This window comes from Protopterus annectens, chromosome 5.part0 (genome assembly GCF_019279795.1).
Source record: "Protopterus annectens isolate FY-2018-M chromosome 5.part0, PAN1.0, whole genome shotgun sequence".
NCBI classification, from domain to species: domain Eukaryota; kingdom Metazoa; phylum Chordata; order Ceratodontiformes; family Protopteridae; genus Protopterus; species Protopterus annectens.
The window spans coordinates 974,824,023-974,841,794 of NC_056735.1; the positions used below are offsets into that span (position 1 = coordinate 974,824,023).

General features: G+C 40.7%; 1 protein-coding gene across 2 annotated transcripts in view; it reads left to right on the forward strand.

Moving 5' to 3' along the window:
• The window catches only part of LOC122802910 (nectin-1-like), a 2,017,182-nt gene that overhangs the window by 1,525,404 nt on the left and 474,006 nt on the right, over positions 1–17,772 (forward strand). Inside the window, exon 9 of one of the 2 annotated variants that reach the window (XM_044072732.1) lies at positions 13,342–13,624. The exons of the other annotated variant lie outside the window; for it this stretch is intronic. Within the exon in view, the coding sequence (XP_043928667.1) occupies positions 13,342–13,452 (111 nt within the window). The 3' untranslated portion in view covers positions 13,453–13,624. Of the gene's footprint in view, positions 1–13,341; positions 13,625–17,772 lie in introns of those variants that run through there. 2 annotated transcript variants of the gene reach the window in all.

A 17,772-nucleotide genomic window follows, 5' to 3' on the forward strand; every position in this document is an offset into this window, starting at 1 on the left:
AGATCACCTCGGAGTAGGCGATATGCTACAGAGTAAAGCTGGAGTTTTTTGAGGAGGTCAATGTAGGGCATTTGTTTGAGGCCAGTAATCCCCTTTGTGAGGTACTTCTGTGGCCTTTCCTGCTGCTGCAGATGTCTTGTGAGGTACATTCCAAAAGGGGAGTTGTACTCTATAGTGGGTGTAATGAGTGTCGAGTAGAGGGGAACAAAGACCTCTTTTTTCCTAGATGAGAACCCTTTTATGATGTGTGCCATGTAGAAGGACTTCTTGACTACTGTGGCGAAGTGACTATCAAAGGAGAGACTACTGTCCACCTGGGTCCCAAGGTCTCTTATCACACATTTGGTGTTAAGTAGATTGCTGCCTATGTGGTAGTTCATGGGTACAGAGTTTTTACTAAAGGGGATGACACTGCACTTTTTGGCATTGAGCTTGAGGCCATGGTTCTGACACCAGGCATCTGTCTCAGCGAGGCTCTTCTGTAGGATGTCACCATCATTTGGGGACTTGACTATGGCTCCCAGTTTGCAGTCATCTGCAAACTTCGTTAGCCAGAGGCATTCTGTGTTAGCCTGTACTTCAGAGAAATAGATACCAAACAGGAGAGGTTCCAGGACTTAACCCTGTGGTACTCCACTTGTCACTGCTTTGAGGTCAGATTTGGAGTCTGCAACTTTTACAGTGTGGGTTCTGTCAGTGAGCCAGTTGGCAACCCATCTTGTGACGTAGGGATTTATACCTAGTTTAGTGAGTTTAGCTATAATTCCAGAATGGGGGATGGTGTCAAAAGCCTTGGCTAGGTCAAGATAGACTGTGTGAACCACCTTACCCTCATCTACGGCTTTGGTGACTGCCTCAAAGAAGTCGATCAGGTTCAGGAGGTATGATCTTTCTTTCACAAACCCGAACTGGGTGGGAACCAGAGTTTGGAGGTTACCAATGTCTTTGTTTATGCATTCCATGATGATACGTTCCATGACCTTGCAGACCAGGCTCATCAGGCTAATAGGTCGATAGTTCCCAGGATCAGTGGTGGCTCCCCCCTTTGTGGAGTGGGTTAACTGTTGCTGTGCACCATTCAGTGGGCACAAAGCCTGATGCAAGGCTATTATTGAACATGGTGCTTAAGTGGGGAGCCAGTTTGTTCTGAAGTTCGTGTAAAATGCAGCCTGGGATGATGTCCGGTCCCATGGATGCTGTGTTTTTGGCTTTAGAGAGTGCAGCTTTTACCTGCGTAGTTGTGATTACAGGGAATCTGCATTCTGCAGATTATAGATATGGGCCCCTTAGGGGGTGTGGGGGGGGGGTAAAGTTAGCACTGAAACTATATGCCAGGATGATGGCAATATCAGTTGGTTCTGTAATTTTCGTGCCGTTGTGCTGTTACTCAGAGCAGATCTGGGTGTTGCCATCGAGATTCTTGACATAGCTATAGAATGCTTTGTGGTTGTCCTTAGAACTAGTGGCGATTTTGTTTTGGTAGCTAGCTTTGTAGGATCTTATAAGGGATCTCAGCTTGTTACTGAGGCTGACAAGGGAGCTCCTCCACTCATGGGATTTTACTCTCTTTTGCAACAGTTTCTTCCTTCTGTTGTACTGTTTGTTTATGGCAGGGGACCACCAGATTGGCTTCCTTTTTTTGGAGGATAGCATCTTGGTTCTGTTTGGGATAGCATGATCCATGCACTTGTGTAAGTGCTTATAGAGTGCATTTCTGTAGGATTCAGCAGTTGTAACTGTATTGTCCATCTGCATGGGTGTCATGACGTTCACCCCTTCTGTCTTAAGAAGCATGAATTTGGCTTTGGAGAAGTTTTTTACCATGAATTCCTTAATGGGGGTTTGGGGTGGGATGTGGATATCAAGGGTGATTAGCTTATGGTTGGATCGGACCAACGAGGAGTTGACTTCAGGTGTGAAACACCGGTCACTCATGTTGGTAATGACTAGGTCTAGGATATTGTTGCCCTTAGTGAGGGTGTGGATAAGTTGATCCAGGGCATTGGAGTTTATGAATTCCAGAAAGCGTTGAGCTAAGGAGTTGGCACACGAGTAGTTTTCCCAGTTAATGGTGGGGTAGTTGAAGTCACCCATTATTAGGGTGTTTGGTTGAACCCAAATATTTTCCAGTACATCAAGAAAAGAGGAGTGGGAATCCTGGGGCATGGTGGGGGATCTGTAGCAAGCTACAGTTTGGATTGCAGTTTTGCCCAGAGTTAGTTGCACTTGGATAACCTCGGATGCATTATGCTGAGCAACTAGCCTGGAGGTGTGGATATCCTTAATGAATATGGACACACCTCCACCTTAGGTGTTTCGGTCCAGGTTACATGGCCGAAAAGTGTGGTATGAGTTATAGCCTGGTAGTGCAGGGGTGCTCTCTGGAGCCTTGAACCAGGTCTCAGTCACTGCACAGATATCGATGTTTTCCATTTTAAGGAGTGCCTCGAGTGAGTGCATTTTGAGATTTAGACTTCTAGCATTGAGTACCATTACCCTCAGTTTTTGCTTGCCTGTTCCTGTTACAGTGGTGAATTTGTTATTTGAGCCTTGCCTAAAAAAGGCACTATATGGAGCAGCAAGAGCCTTAGCCAGTATCCGGAATCCCAGGGGCGACAGGCGCAGGCCATCTGTGGCAAAGCATCATGGTCTGTCGACCATGTCATCCCAAGCAGACAGATACTGGATCCCCTTAGAATGACACCAGAAGCTTAGCCAATTGTTGAAGTCAGTCATTTTGTCCTTGTACTGCGGTATCATTCTGGGTGATGGCAGAATGCTACTCAGGGCTAGGGTCATACCAGCCTGGGCTACAAGATTGGAGAGCTCTTCCATGTGTCTTTTCATGTAGTCCAGGGAGGTACATCTCAGATCATTCACACCAACATGGACAATGACAGAGTCATATTTGTACTTGTTGTGGAGTGACCTGAGTGCGTGGGTTATGTGGTGGATCCTGGCACCCGACAGGCAGCTGATAGTAACCTTCTCCTTGTTTAGCCTGGTAAGTGTTACATCAGTGTGCCTGACTATAGAGTCACCTATGACTAGTGTGTTGGGTACGTTGTTTTGCCTTATTGGCTGTGGTTGAGTGGCACACTGAGTCTGTGGGCTATGTGTCATTTGGGTTGTGTTGGGGGATAGATGTTACTTGCGTTTCTGCTTTGGAGGACTCTGTTGCTTAGACAGATTATTATTGAGAGCCTCTGCGAATGTTTTTGTGTTACTATGTGTGGATTTTGGTGGTGTAGATTTAGTGAGACTATGTGATGAGTGGGGTGTGGTGCAAACATTTACCTTCTCCTCATGACTGTCAAGTTTAGTGTTGGTTGGAGAGAGCTTTACCTCCAGTTTGGCTAGATAAGTGCACCTCTCACAGGTTGTAGTGTTGGGTGGTAGGAGGAGAGGGTTGTTATAGTGGTGAGGTCTGCGGTGGGAGTGATGGATGCATTTAAGGTGGAGGTGGGATTACATCAGGGATCAACTGTGAGCCCTTTCTTATTTGCAGTGGTGATGGACAAGTTGACAGATGAGATCAGACAGGAGTCCCCATGGACTATGATTGCAGATGACATTGTGAGAACCTGGAGAGGTGGAGATATTCTCTAGAGAGGAGAGGAATGAAGGTCAGCAGGACTAAACAGAATATATGTGTGTGAATGAGAGGGAGAATAGAGGAATGGTGAGGATGCAGGGAGGAGAGTTGGTGAAGGTGGATGAGTTTAAATGCTTGGGATCAACAGTACAGTGTAATGGTGTGTGTGGAAGAGAGGCGAAGAAGAGAGTATAGGCAGGATGGAGTGGGTGGAGAAGAGTGTCAGGAATGATTTGTGACAGACGGATACCAGTAAGAGTGAAAGGGAAAGTCTACAAGAAGGTAGTGAGACCATCCATGTTATATGGGTTGGAGATGGTGGCATTGACAAAAAGGCCAGAGTCAGAGCTGGATGTGGCAGAGTTAAAGATGTTAAGATTTGCTCTGGGTGTGATGAGGATGGACAGTATTAGGAATCAGTATATTAGAGGGTCAGCTCAGGTTGGACGGTTTCGAGACAAAGCCAGAGAGGAGAGATTGCGTTGGTTTGGACATGTGCTGAGGAGGGATGCTGGGTATATTGTGAAAAGGATGCTAAGGATGGAGCTGCCAGGTAAGAGGAAAAGTGGAAGGCCTAAGATAAGGTTTATGGATGTGGTGAGAGAGGACATGCAGGTGGTTGGTGTGACAGAGCAAGATGTAAAGGACAGGAAGAAATGGAAACAGATGATCTGTTATGGTGACCCCTAACGGAAACAGCCGAAAGAAAAATAAGAAACTTTACAGTCTTAGAATCTTTTTCAGCTCTGGAATAATCCATATTTCCCATTTCTTCAAAATTCTAAGATATCTGGAGAATGAAACAAAATTGTTTATAGTGTACTTGTGTACCAGTATTCATAGCATCATGCATACTACCCACGCTACCCTGCACAGACTTGTGTAGTACACAGTGGGACATTGATCCGTAAAAACTAATGTGCTATATGGCAATGGCTCACAATTGAGCACCCAGCACACTGCTCAGCATACCACTCAACCGTCAGATTTTCGTGGACTGTCCAGATTTTTGCCTAATGTTTCTGGTATGCTCCTTTTAAAATATTTAGGTTTCTTGCAATTCACTGAAGAGTGAAGTCAGAAAATAAGGACAGCCATTTGAGTTTCAGACTTCATATCCTTCAGAAAATTCATGCTAATGCAAAACCAATGATTCTGTTAACTTTCTAGGTATAAGAGGAGTATTTAAACATTGCCCCTATTTTTGGGCCTTTGTGTTACCATTATCTATGGCTTTTCCCAGATTTCTTGTGCTGAGAGGCTGAAAGGTATGCTGCTCAGTATTTTGGAGCTGCATGTAAATATGGCACTTTGTGGGCATGGTCTGTGTAAATTAGGTTTCAGAGAATTATAGAAGGCTATGCCAGTTTGGAAGTTATGTAATATAAAAATTCATAATAGTCTATACTCTGCAACTTCCGAGCAGAGCAGTGTAATAGCTATGTACATCCATTTATTTCTGTAAGTAGTTAACAGCATAGTATAGCATGCTATTAACTGAACAGTGCAGGCAAGTAACTGCTCTACATGGTTGCAGTCTGCCCTATAGAATAACCAGCAGCAATTGCTCCATTTGCTGGGATAGTTGAGTCATAGGTGTTGGCCAAAGCATTTAAAGGAATTCAGTGCCTTACTAATTCTGCATATCTCTAAATCCAGTTTTTACTGAGCGGCACAACTCTGTTAGAGTAGAGCCTTGCTGTGTTCTGATGAACTTCTGTGAATCCCAGCCCTGGTCTTCCTTTTGTAATAGTTCTTAATGTAGTTCATCTGTGCTTGGAGACAGTGCATCAGGAGTCTCTCTGTACAGCTCTTGGTGATCACAGTTCTCACAGAAGGACTGGTTGTAACATTTTTCTCATTGCTCATTTTTCTAGAATTTGGATGTGTTTTGTCTTGTACAGCTGTTTGTGATTTCTTCTACTGAAGGCATTCTTTAAAGTATTCGATTGAATTTATTACTGCTTGGTAGTAACTTGATTAAAGTGTAGCTATCATTCTAAGTCTTTTGGATTAAGCACTTGGGCTTCAGACCAGTTGTTTTACATTAGGAAGGTTTGTGGCCTGCACTGTGGTGGCAAGACAGGTAGCTTACATCCTTCTAAGTTGGGAACTGCTGATTGAGAGCTCAGTGTCTGTTATTCTAAAAGTGTATTAATTCTGGTTTAAGCACTTGGGCTTCAGGCCAGTTATTTTACATTAAGAAGATTCGTGGTCTGCACTCTTGTGGGAGGAGAAGCTGGACTCTGCCCTTCTGAGCTAGGACTTTCTAGTTAAAGGCTTATAGTGCCTGCATATTTGAACTGTTTCTTACTGAAATTGGTACACCTTGTTTGCTGTAGCATAGACTAGATCCAGGCCTGCTGAATCTAGCTTTGTTTGTATGCTTGTTGTTTGTTTGCTTATTTCCTTGAAACACTAATTCCACCTAAAACGCGGCTTTTCAGCGCTTCTGTGGATCCCTAGTGATATCTGCATTGCTTACTGTACTTATTTCCTTGTTTCACGTGAAAGAAAGTTACTGTTTGTCATTTTTGCATTTAAGTTACCTGTAACACATTGCATTTAAGTTACCTGGCACTTTCTCACTAAAGCAATTATATAAGTCAGCACTAAAAAATTAAAAGCACTACACCCTCACAAACTCCCCTTGAGTACCTTGTCCCCATTGGCCCTTTTTTTCAATTATAAAGGAATTCCCAATACTATTCTAGCATGTCCAAAGGTCAGTTGTCAATCTCCTCTCCGGTCCGGCTGGTGAATCTGGGAATCTTGAGGCAATGTTACAACTGCCTCATGTACACAGACAACCCTCTCCTCCTCCCAACAAATTCCAACACGTGAGAGATGCAACCATATAGCCAAACTGGAGGCTAAGCTCTCTCAACTTAGTACTGGCGTAACCAGTCAGGAGGAGAAGGAAACCACACTCACTACAATTCCAGTCTCACATAGACCTACCACGACAGCAAACCAAACACATAAACACACAAATACTTACTTGGAGGCTCTAAATAAAAATCTGTCTAAGCAGCAGAGACCTCCAAAGCAGACACCCAAGCAACCGCTACCCCAAAACAAAACACGTGCAACACATAGCTCACAAAGCCAGTGTGCCGAACAGTCACAGCCCTTAAGGCTAAACAACACACCTGATACACTTGTAATAGGTGACTCTATCATCAGGCACACTGATGTCCCGCTCACCAGGCTGAACAAGGAGAAGATCACGGTGAGCTGCCTGTCGGGCGCTAGGATCTGCCACATAACACAAGCACTCAGGTCACTCCAAGGCAAGTACAAATATGACTCGGTCATTGTCCATGCTGGTGTGAATGACCTGAGACGTACCTCCCTGGACTACATGAAAAGAGACATAGAGGAGCTCTCTGAGCATGTAGCCCAGGCCAGTATGACCCTGACCTTGAGTAGCATCTTACCCTCACCAAGAATGATGCCACAATATGAAGACAAGATGATCAATTTCAACAATTGGCTTAAGTAATGGTGTCATTTGAAGGGGATCCAATGCCTGTCAGCCTGGGATGACATGCTCGACAAGCCACGATGCTTCGCTAGGAACGGCTTGCACCTGTCACCCCTGGGCTTTCGGATATTGGCAAAGGCTCTTGCTTCTCCCATAGTGCCTTTTTTAGGCAAGGCTCAAAAGACAAACCCACCTCCATAGATATCACAAGGGATAAGAAACTAAGAGTAATGCTACTCAATGCCAGAAGTCTAAACCTCAAGATGCACACACTCAAAACTCTCCTTAGCATGGAGAACATCGATATCTGTGCAGTAACAGAAACCTGGTTCAAGGCTCCCGAGAGCACCCCAGCACTACCAGGTTATACCTCATACCATGCTTTTCAGCCCCAAAACTTGGACCGAACCACAAAAGGAGGGGAAGTATCAATATTCGTCAAAGATACCTACACCTCCAGGTTGGTGGCACAGCACGAAGCATCAGAGACTATCCATGTGCAACTAACAGTGGGTAAAACTGCCTTCCAGTTTATAGCCTGCTACAGATCACCCTCCCAAACCCAGGAAACCCACTCGGCCTTCCTGAGAACACTGGAAAATATGAAGGTCTCTCCAAACACCATTATATTGGGCGACTTCAACTACCCAAACATAGACTGGGAGCATTACTCTAGCTCCAACATCCTAGCCCAAAGGTTCCTAGAATTTATAAACTCAAATGCTATGGAACAACTTGTTACCACTCCCACAAGAGGGGAAAACATACTGGACCTGATCATCACCAACATGGGGACTGTATGCTCCAGACCAGAAGTGTATCCCTCACTGGTAAGATCAGACCATAAGCTAATCTCACTGGATATTCACATCCCGACCCCACCCCCTGCCCAGAAAACCACAGTGAAAAACTTCTGTAAAGCAAATTTCACACTCCTCAAAACCGAGGTGGAATCCTTCAAAGCCCTCGAGCCTGTGGAAAATACGGCCCAGACCGCAGAATCCTTTATAAACGCATTCTATGAACACCTTCAGGAATGCATGGATCATGCAATCCCAAATAAAACCAAGACCCAATCCTCCAAAGGCAGACGTCCTGTCTGGTGGACCCCAGCCATAAACAAACTGTACAATAGAAGGAGGAAGCTACTACATGATAGAGCAAAATCCCAAAAAGGGAAGGTATCTCTGATCAGTATTAGCAAAAAATACGGGCACTCATAAAATCGTCTAAGGCCAGCTTCGAGAGAAAAATTGCACAGGACACGAAGGATAATCAGCGTGCACGTTTTTGAATATTAATTGGGGGTCATTGTATAATATTGATTCTACAATGTTAATAAGGAAATTATTCGCAGCGTATATTCAGGAACAACAATTGCTTCAGATTGTAAAAAAACCTACCAGGGGACAGACCATACTAGACTTTGTTTGTGTTCCCAAGGAAGTTACTGTAACTTCAAGTCAAGTTTTACCACCATGAATGTGCAGTGATCATGGGATTATAAAGGTTAATTTGTTGCTAGATAATTCTGCCAAACAGAAATCTAAGCCAATGCACACAAGGTTAATTACAGATTATATGGAAGCAAAACATTCACTATGTAAAACTAACTAGAGTGAGGTGTTCACTGGAAAAACTGCAGATGGAATGTGGAAAGTTTTGAAAGAGAAATTGTTTTGAGTGCAAAAAATAAAAAAAAAATGTTTAACATCAGGATCTAGGCATACAACATCAAGCGGATGTATTTATGTAAGAACAAGATATCTGATTAAGTTGAAAGACAAAAAATATAAGAAATGGAAGAGAGGTCGAACTACAACTTGAAAACTGAAATAAGCTGGACAAACAGATTAAGCATATTGTGAGACAAGATCAAGAAAAATTTGAATACAATTAATATAAAGATATTGAGCATAATAGGAAACCATTGTATAGATACATAATATGTGGAAGGAGTAAAGACACACAAATTGATAAACTCTGTGCAGGTTCTAAAATTTATTCTCAGACACAACAGATTATACACATATTTACAAAATTGTATGCAAAATAGTTTGGCTCCACAAAAGGGGTGGTAAGTTGTCCTAGCAACATCCAGGTAACCACAGATACTGGAATCAAATTATTGAAAAAGAACTGCGCAAACTGGATCCAAAGTGCAGGGAGGAGACGGAATTAGTAAAAATGACCTGAGAATACTTCAGCAAGAACTTAGAGTGCCATTATATCTATTATTCACTAGGTCATATAAATATGGGGAGATTCCTCAAGATTGGAGACATGTACTTATTAAACCTGTTTTTGAGGGAAAGGGGAATATGACAAACCCAGAGTTATATAGACCCTTAAATCTACTTTCCTGTTGTGGGAAAATAATGGAGAAGGTAATATTGGATAAGTTATTGTCAGAACTGGATAGGTTGGAACTTGAAACCGTATATCAGCATGCATATGTTGAAAACAGATCTATTACCACCTGTAACATGATGTTCTAAAACAATATAATAACAGCTATGAATGAAAAATTGTGCTGTGATGTAATTTATATAGATTTAACTTCAGCATTTGACAGGATCATACACATAACACTGATCAATAAATTAGTACAACTAGGTATTGATGTACTCTTGATAAGATGGATAGCTGCATGGCTTAGTGTCATACAGCAGCTGGACAAGCGAAATCCTTGGTTACAGTCACGGTGTCCCACAGGGCTCAGTCCTAGGCCCTTACTTGTTTAAATTGTATCTTTCAGACCTAACTTTTTCAATGTGTTACAGATAAGGCATGTCCGCAAAATAACTTGACTAAATTGACCATTTGGGCACAGGAGAATAATATGCTGATAAATACATCAAAAACTAAGCATATGAGATTTGGTAGGCATAAATTGAAAGGTGAATATTTAATACAGAATACAATGATTGAAACCGTAGACTCATGTAAGGACCTGGGTATATGGGGAGATTCAGCTATGAGTTTTTCTAATCACATCAGCCAATTGGTTAATGATAGTTATAGAACTATAGGTTGTATAAAAAGATTTATAAAGTCTAGGAAATCAAAAATTATGAAGTCATTGATTATTAGTTACATTATATCCAAACCTGAGTATAGAATAACAATATGAAAACCCTATAGGAAAACAAGGATGAGTAAACTGGAAAGAGTAGAACAGAAATATACCAAGGGTATCCATGGATGTTAAAATCTAAGTTATTATGAAAGACTAAAATATCTGAACTTGTGCAGTGTCTCTTACAAATGTCTATGAGGAGATCTTATTCAGGTATATAGGGCATTTAGTGACAGCTACCCCTGGGAATGTTTGGGGTTAACAAAAAGTTTTGATGTTTTTAAGAACAACCTGGATACTTATGGGAACAAGTGTTTTGGGGTATTGGCAGACTAGAAGGGCATTAATGCCCGTGCTTGAAATATTTGTATGCATTGCAGATGGCACAACTCTGTACTAGTTGTGCTGAATGAACATGTTTTGCAAAAATCGTCGTCTTAATATTTTTTGCTGTTTAATATTCCCTGATGTGATTCATGTATCTTCTCAAGTATTTTTTTCAGCTGCTTGAGAACTGTAATTTTGTCAGTTTGGGAGATTAAACCTTAACCACAGCTTGTTTCTTCCCTGAGTGAAAAATACGGCTAAATTTCTTTCCTTACTGATGAATTTTGCTCCAGGCTTTCACTGTAACATCTTTCAATTGCTGCATCACTGTGACAGTATCAGTATAGCTCTTTAATTCTTTTGTTTTTTTCTTCTGTATTTGATAACTGTGGCATTACTCAAAGAAGCTCTACTACTTCTTCCAGAAACTCTTTATGATCTATTGAATATGTACTGCTCAGCATTTTATCTATATGTAGTTCCTTACTAGTTCTGTATTTCTTTTTTCAGGTAACAACCTGTGTAAATTAATTGATACCATCTACAGTCTCAGAGGTACCTCATGTATAAACAATTTCTGAATGTGCTTTGCAAGTTTGGTGAACTGCTAATACCTGAGTTTGAGCTTGTTTATTGGAACTCACTTGCAAAAACACTGGCTTATTCTAGTCAGGATACTTTAATGTTGAACATTTGCATCTAGTTTGTCGAACAATTCAAAACTGTTTTTCTGTTCATAGCACCATTCCTAGACTGCTGCTTGCTAAAGTAACTTACTTAGAGCATTGTTGCTTCAGACAATTCCTAAAAAACTTAATAATGCAAGTTTGCATACTAACTTGGTATTTGCACCCTTGTTCATTTTTTTTCTGGATTGTATTATTCGCTATCACATTAAAGTATGATCCATGTAATTAAGACTTGGCACTGTTGTCAGTGTCAGTAGCTCAAGAGGTAGCACACTTGCCTTTTATGCTAGAAAATCAGAAGACTGTTGGTTCTACTCCCACATCAGATACTTTAACTTTTTTTCAAGTTATTAACACTGCAGTGCAACATAAAGGGGGATAACTCACTCATAAGTGTGTTGTCCTTTGAATGAGATACTAAAACAAATCTAGTCTGCTTGAGTTGGTGGTAGTTCAGGTGGATGTAAAAGATCTCACGGCACTTATTGAAAAGAGAGTAGGGAAAATGCTGTGGCCAAACTTTCCTTTGTATGTATGAATACCACCTCAAGAAGAAACAGGCTTAGCAGGAATAACCCAGTCAACAAAGAGTAAATATTGTTTAAAATATTATTATCCTGTCTTATAAGATGGTTGTGTCAGTCTCTTGTCATGGTCTTATTTTTGATGACCCTTTACTATTAAGTTATTTTTTTTTAATGATTGCAGCACCTTCAGTTGTGTGGGCAATACTTCTTTGAAATGTCACTGTTGCTGACAAAATACCATATAGAAGTCTAAGGAATAAGCAAAGCTCTCTACTGACATTTATTACACGTGCATAATTTGGAGCTTTCTTCATCTAAATCTGTCTGTCAATAACCTTGGTTTGGCATCCACTACTGAAAAAAACATAATGATTGTCATTCTATAATCACGTTATTCAGCTGTCAGGAAAGGCCAGTGCTCTGTTTTAATCATTTTTATATGCACTTGTAGATCAACAAAATGCAACTCTTTTTTTTTTTAATTTACAAGTAATTAAGCTTTTCACCCATTCTGTTGGCTTTATTTGCTTCTTAATGGTACCTTCTATCTCCTTGAGCTACAGTTCATGTTCATCTTTATTTCTTAGAACTTCCATCCCTTTCAAATGAGCATGAATTAGTGACACTGCATTTGGCTTTATTTATGTATGATATTCTCCTTATGAGCTTCCCCAGGCAGTAAATAAATCAGTATAGGTAGGTAGTATGCCATTGCTATAACTCTGCGCAGTATACAAGCTATGTAACTGTGTGATTGCTTTTTCACACTGTGAATTCTTTGACATTCTCAGTGCCTGAGCAGTAACTTGGTGCAGAATGAGAAATAATGCTTACAAGTTAGATAAATATGGAGAATAATAAGGAAAGAAGCCACAGTATACTATTGGAGTCAGGAATTCATTTTAGCACTTCTTGCACATAGCATAAATATTTATTCAGTCCTAATCTCATCAACGTCTAATGCTCATATTTTCTTTGGAAAGGTAGTACTGCTTTTGTGCACTCTGCAGGAAATACTGTGAACTGGCAACATAAGTTGTTTGTTTTATTCTTTTTTTCAGACATGAAATTGTACTTAAATGTATAAGTTTCCTATCTTACAGTATTTATTCTGTAATAGGAATTCTGGTTATCTATAAGCAATTTCATCAGCTGTACACTTACATCTCAGGACTCATGTAAATCTCAGTTACATTAGAATCCATTAACAAAACAGCAGTAATTAATATACTTTATGACAGGACTGCCTTCTTATCTAATTTTTGTACTGTGTACATTTTTTTTAACTTTTTTGTAATATACAGTAGCTTTTTGCATAAAGTGTATATTACACATGTGCATTCTTGTACATATTTCTTATATGCTTCCTATTAGTGTATTTTCTCTTCTACAGTTTTGTGTGTATGTGTGTGTTTATATATTAGTATGGCACTTACTCATTAACTATGCATGGCTTTATTGTATAGGCATATTTTGTGCTTTAGGCTTGGCACTTGGCTATAATTCATCCATTTTGGATTAGTGCTCTGTACTAGTTAACAGAGTAAATTAGCTGAACTACAAAAATGTTAGTAAATATACATTAGCCATAACTGACACTCCTTCCTAATTCTCATACGCATAGATTTATTTTCCAGGGAGCAGAAAATCAAGAGTTACAGAGAAGGTCAAAGACAGAAGCAGAAGATGAAGATGAAGAAGAGCAGTATGCTGATGCTTTACACACGATTGAAATGCTTGATGGTTAAAATAGCAGCATCATCTAATGAACCTGATCATGTACCTTCTTTATCAATCAACAGTCATGGTAGGCTTCAAACAGATGCTGAAGTGTTCAAGGATGGCCTTCCAGCAATTATACAATGACCCCCCATTAATATTCCAAAACGTGCATGCTGATTGGTCAGCGTGCACATTGTAAATCAGACTTATACTAATGAAAAAAAGGTCCAGTTGCCCGGACTTTTTCCATTAGTATAAGTCTTTTTTTTTTTGTTGGACAGCAAAGGAGAACAGAAGAGCTCCGTTGCTGTTATCTCGCTATGTTAAACGAGTTTAACATAGCGAGATATCTTAAAAAAAAGTAACGGAGATCTTCCTTTCTCTGTTGCTTTTTTTTAAAGCTATCTCGCTATGTTAAACTCTTTTAACATAGCAAGACATGTTTTTAAAAGCAACGGAGATCTTCCTTTCTCCGTTGCTTCCACACACAGCTCTGATGTACTCCGTAACCATACACATGCGCAGTACATCAGAGCTGCCGCAGAATACCGGACAGCTGCAGAAGGGCAGCAAGGAGGCATTGTACAATGACATTATTTAAGAAAAGTAAGTATTTTTTTTTCTTAAATAATGTCATTTTATAGTACCAATAACTCACTTCTGGGTGTGGGTAATGCTGGATTTACCCATGGTTGTCTTTCTTTGGCCACTCGGGCTTCGCCCTCGTGACCAAACCACACCAACCATGGGTAAATCCAGCATTACCCACACCCAGGCATGGGTTATTGCTTAAATAAACAATGTTTTATTTATTATTTGTTGACCAGGTTAGTCCCACTAGGCTAGTAGCTCCTTTTCAGAGGAGACCCAAGGTGGTGTTTATACTACTATGGGAAATTTGGCCAGGGAAGCAAGGAACTTCCCATACTCTTTTCAGTAGTTGCTGTGGGATCTTTTACATCCACCTGACTGACTGAAGCAAATGGTTAAAAGAATTTCGTTCACACATTCTTCAAGAGGAGGATTTTAGGGTTAGGGAGCCGGAGGGGAGTTTTAGGTTGAGGGAGAGGAAAGGAGGTTTAAGTCTGAGGAGTGAGAGGGGAGTTTTAGGATTATGAAAATCAGGATTTCCAGTTTAGGGAGCAATCAGTGAGTTTAGGCTTAGGGAGCAGGAATGGAGATTTAAGGTAAACTTGGGATCCACAAAAAACAGACTGCAAACCAAGGTAATTCAAAAGTATGGACATAGTACACCTGGAGCCACAATCTGCAATAAAAAGGTTGCTTTAATATTGAAATGCTGATAAAAACAAGTAAAAGATAAGCACTTTCATCTTCTTCTTAATGAAAACTTCTTTAGATAAAATCATGTTTGAAAAACTGAGGCCTTATATACACCAGTCTAGATCACATGAATGCCAAGCCCTCAGTGATGTCATGCTCCCTTTGTGAGGATTTAAAGAGGATTTTTAGAAAATGTAAAGGGCCAAGCAGGTAGAAAAACTGACATGAATTACAACAAAATTAAAGTTAGTTTACACATGTGCTTCTGTATTTTTTTAGATACTAATGTACTGGCAACATGTTGCAGCCATCACCTTTCTAAAGATTTCAGTTTTAAAAAATACAGGTGATGGATATTTGGTTATTCAAACCAGACCAGTTCATGGCATTAAGTTTCAATTGCCAGCAAAGTTCAAATTTTTCCAGATTGAGTGTCCATGGGCCCCCCCCCTCTATCTGACAGGACAAATTGTTCTAAAATGAAAAATTTAAAGCTGTGGGCAGGGTATTCCATCGTATGTTTGGAAAGAGCACTGGTGTCCTTTTTATTTCTAATGTCATCTGTGCTCATGAATTCTGTCACATAGACGTCTTTCTGTCTTACCCAACATAAAATCATTCACAGTATTGGCACTGAGCACAATACATGACTTTAATAGAATTACAATTAAAATATTTTTTGGGTCTAAACTGGACACTATTAATGACAAACAAATTACCAGTTAAAATATACTTGTGATATGGGCAGCAGCCACATTTCGCCATCCCAAAGTGCTTTGATTGTTGTACTGATTTCTTCTCAAAAAAATCTTTGAGATTTTGCCCCTTCTTTTCATCACCATGTTTCCACTGACCTCCACAAATTTTTTTATCTGTCCAGATTGATCACCAGGGATGTATCTTCAAGGTCCAAGGAAGTTACTGTCCCTCTCTACTCCTCCCTCATTAGGCCCATAATAGAGTATACTGCCCCCTTTGCATTAACTCTAAGTATATAACTGACTTTGAGAGACAGCAGAATTTCCATTTTTTTCAACAGAACAGTCTGATCACCTAAAAGTGATTTCTCTGTTTTCTGTCTTCTTCAGATTTTTGAAAGGGGACCTCTGGCCTATAGAACCTCAAAGGATCCAGTCTTATGTGACTTTCTGCACAACCACAAAACAAATAACACCTTAAACACCCAATCAAGAAATCTGTATTTCCACCAAAAATTAAATAAAGCCTGCTGGTGAGATAAATCGATGTCTCTCCCAGAGAATCTCTCTTTTATTGAATCAATGTGTCCTGGATGTAAAAAGCAGCTTCCTGACTCTCTTTTAAGCATAATTTTGATTAATGGATGGACATTTGTGAATATACTGCAGGTCTACTTCCTCGAGCCCTTGTTGATGGGGGTCAAAATTATTAAGTACATCCCACGTCTGCCTGCCAAGCCTTCATTGAAATGAGTTGTAATTCTGTATTAATTATTTTTGTCTGTGGATATTCACGATTTGAGATCCTGTGGCTAGGCTGCAAATGTTCTTCTGGATCAGTAGCCTAGTATTAACCTCTGAACCTATGAAAGCATTCTTGGTTTTATGAGGTAAGGGCTTTTTCCCCGCTAGCTATACGTATGCGTGTTATGTTCTCCCTATCTCACCTTCGTTCTTGCTGGTTGGGTTTGGAGCCGATCTTTGGCTCCGACTCGGCTGTATACTACGTTTCAGGAGCTTTTACTGGCTCAAGAGTAGCCCCTATCCCAACATGCCTAGCGGTAGTTACCCAGATCTCGTTTGCTGCTTGCAACATTGAGATTGCTGAATACTGGCTCAGGCTAAGTGTTTTTTTCTTTTTGTCTAATTTCTAACTTTTGGTGAAATATAGTATTAGATTCTGTACGATATTGAGTATAGAGTGTTTTCTTCATAGGTTAGCGCTCTTTCTAACCTTTCAGCTGCTGTTGTTGATGTTGTGGCCATTATTTTTCTTTAGGCTTACCTTATCCTTGTGAACCTGTTTAACTTAGAGAGTTCTCCTTTCTTTCAGCCCCGTGTTTAGTTAAAGGGCTTTTCTCTTTTTTTCCTCCTTTTCTACCTTTCTAGGAGCAACTGTTTAAGTTAGAGGCTCTCCTCGGTTGGGGGAGCTCACAGTTTTAGCATAGAGGCTCTTCCCCTTCCCTCTTTCCTTCTAAAAAAAAGTAAGTTTATTGTTAATGTCATTATAATTGTTTAATAGTATTGGTCTTTTATCATGTGTAAGGATTCCACTAAAGAGTCAAAACCTTTGGGTTTTAAGAAGTGTGACTCATGCTGCCAAAAGATGTCCCTTACGGACGGGAACACGAGCTGTGTTTATTGCTTAGGGGCTGTTCACCTGCAGGACTCGTGTTCTATATGTCATGCCTTCAGTTCTCGGGTCCTGCAGGAGAGAAAAAAATAAGCTGATTTTGTGAGGCTTATAAAAGGGCCCCCTTCAATGTTTCTACTGAGAGTACTCAGCCAGCAAAAAAACAGGACAAGTCCGCTAAGCCATCGTCCTTGTTGGCTTCAATTTCAAAGTCATCCAAAGCAAAGTACAAAACCTCAGGTTTGTCGGATCCGAGTGTTGGTTCCGACAAAGCTCTTTCTCCGGCAGCTCCATCAGTAGTCTCTGAGCCAGTCAGAACTCACAAGAGAACCAGGTCTTCCTCTCTGGAACCGGTGCAGTCTGTTCCACAGTCTCCGCTATTGCAGTCTGTGGCAGGCAGTCATTGGTCTTCCTCCCATTCCTCTCAGTCATCCAGGAGTCTTTCAGATGATGATGTGGAGAGGGTGGTGAAGACATTTCTCAAGACACAGGCATTAGCTAAATTATTATCGAGCCCAGCCCATAAGGAAGTCGTGCAAACAGCCCAACCTGCATCATTATCGATTCCTTCTCTGACTCTCTTGAGTTTGGTGCTGGAGTGTGTGGAAGTTGTGGTGGAACTGTCGGTTCTGATCACAGCCGGTCTCTTGGTTCCAAGTACTGCTCCAATCTCCTTGTTAACTCAGTCTATCAAGGGATCTGGGGGCCGATGCTCTCTCATCGGCTCTGAG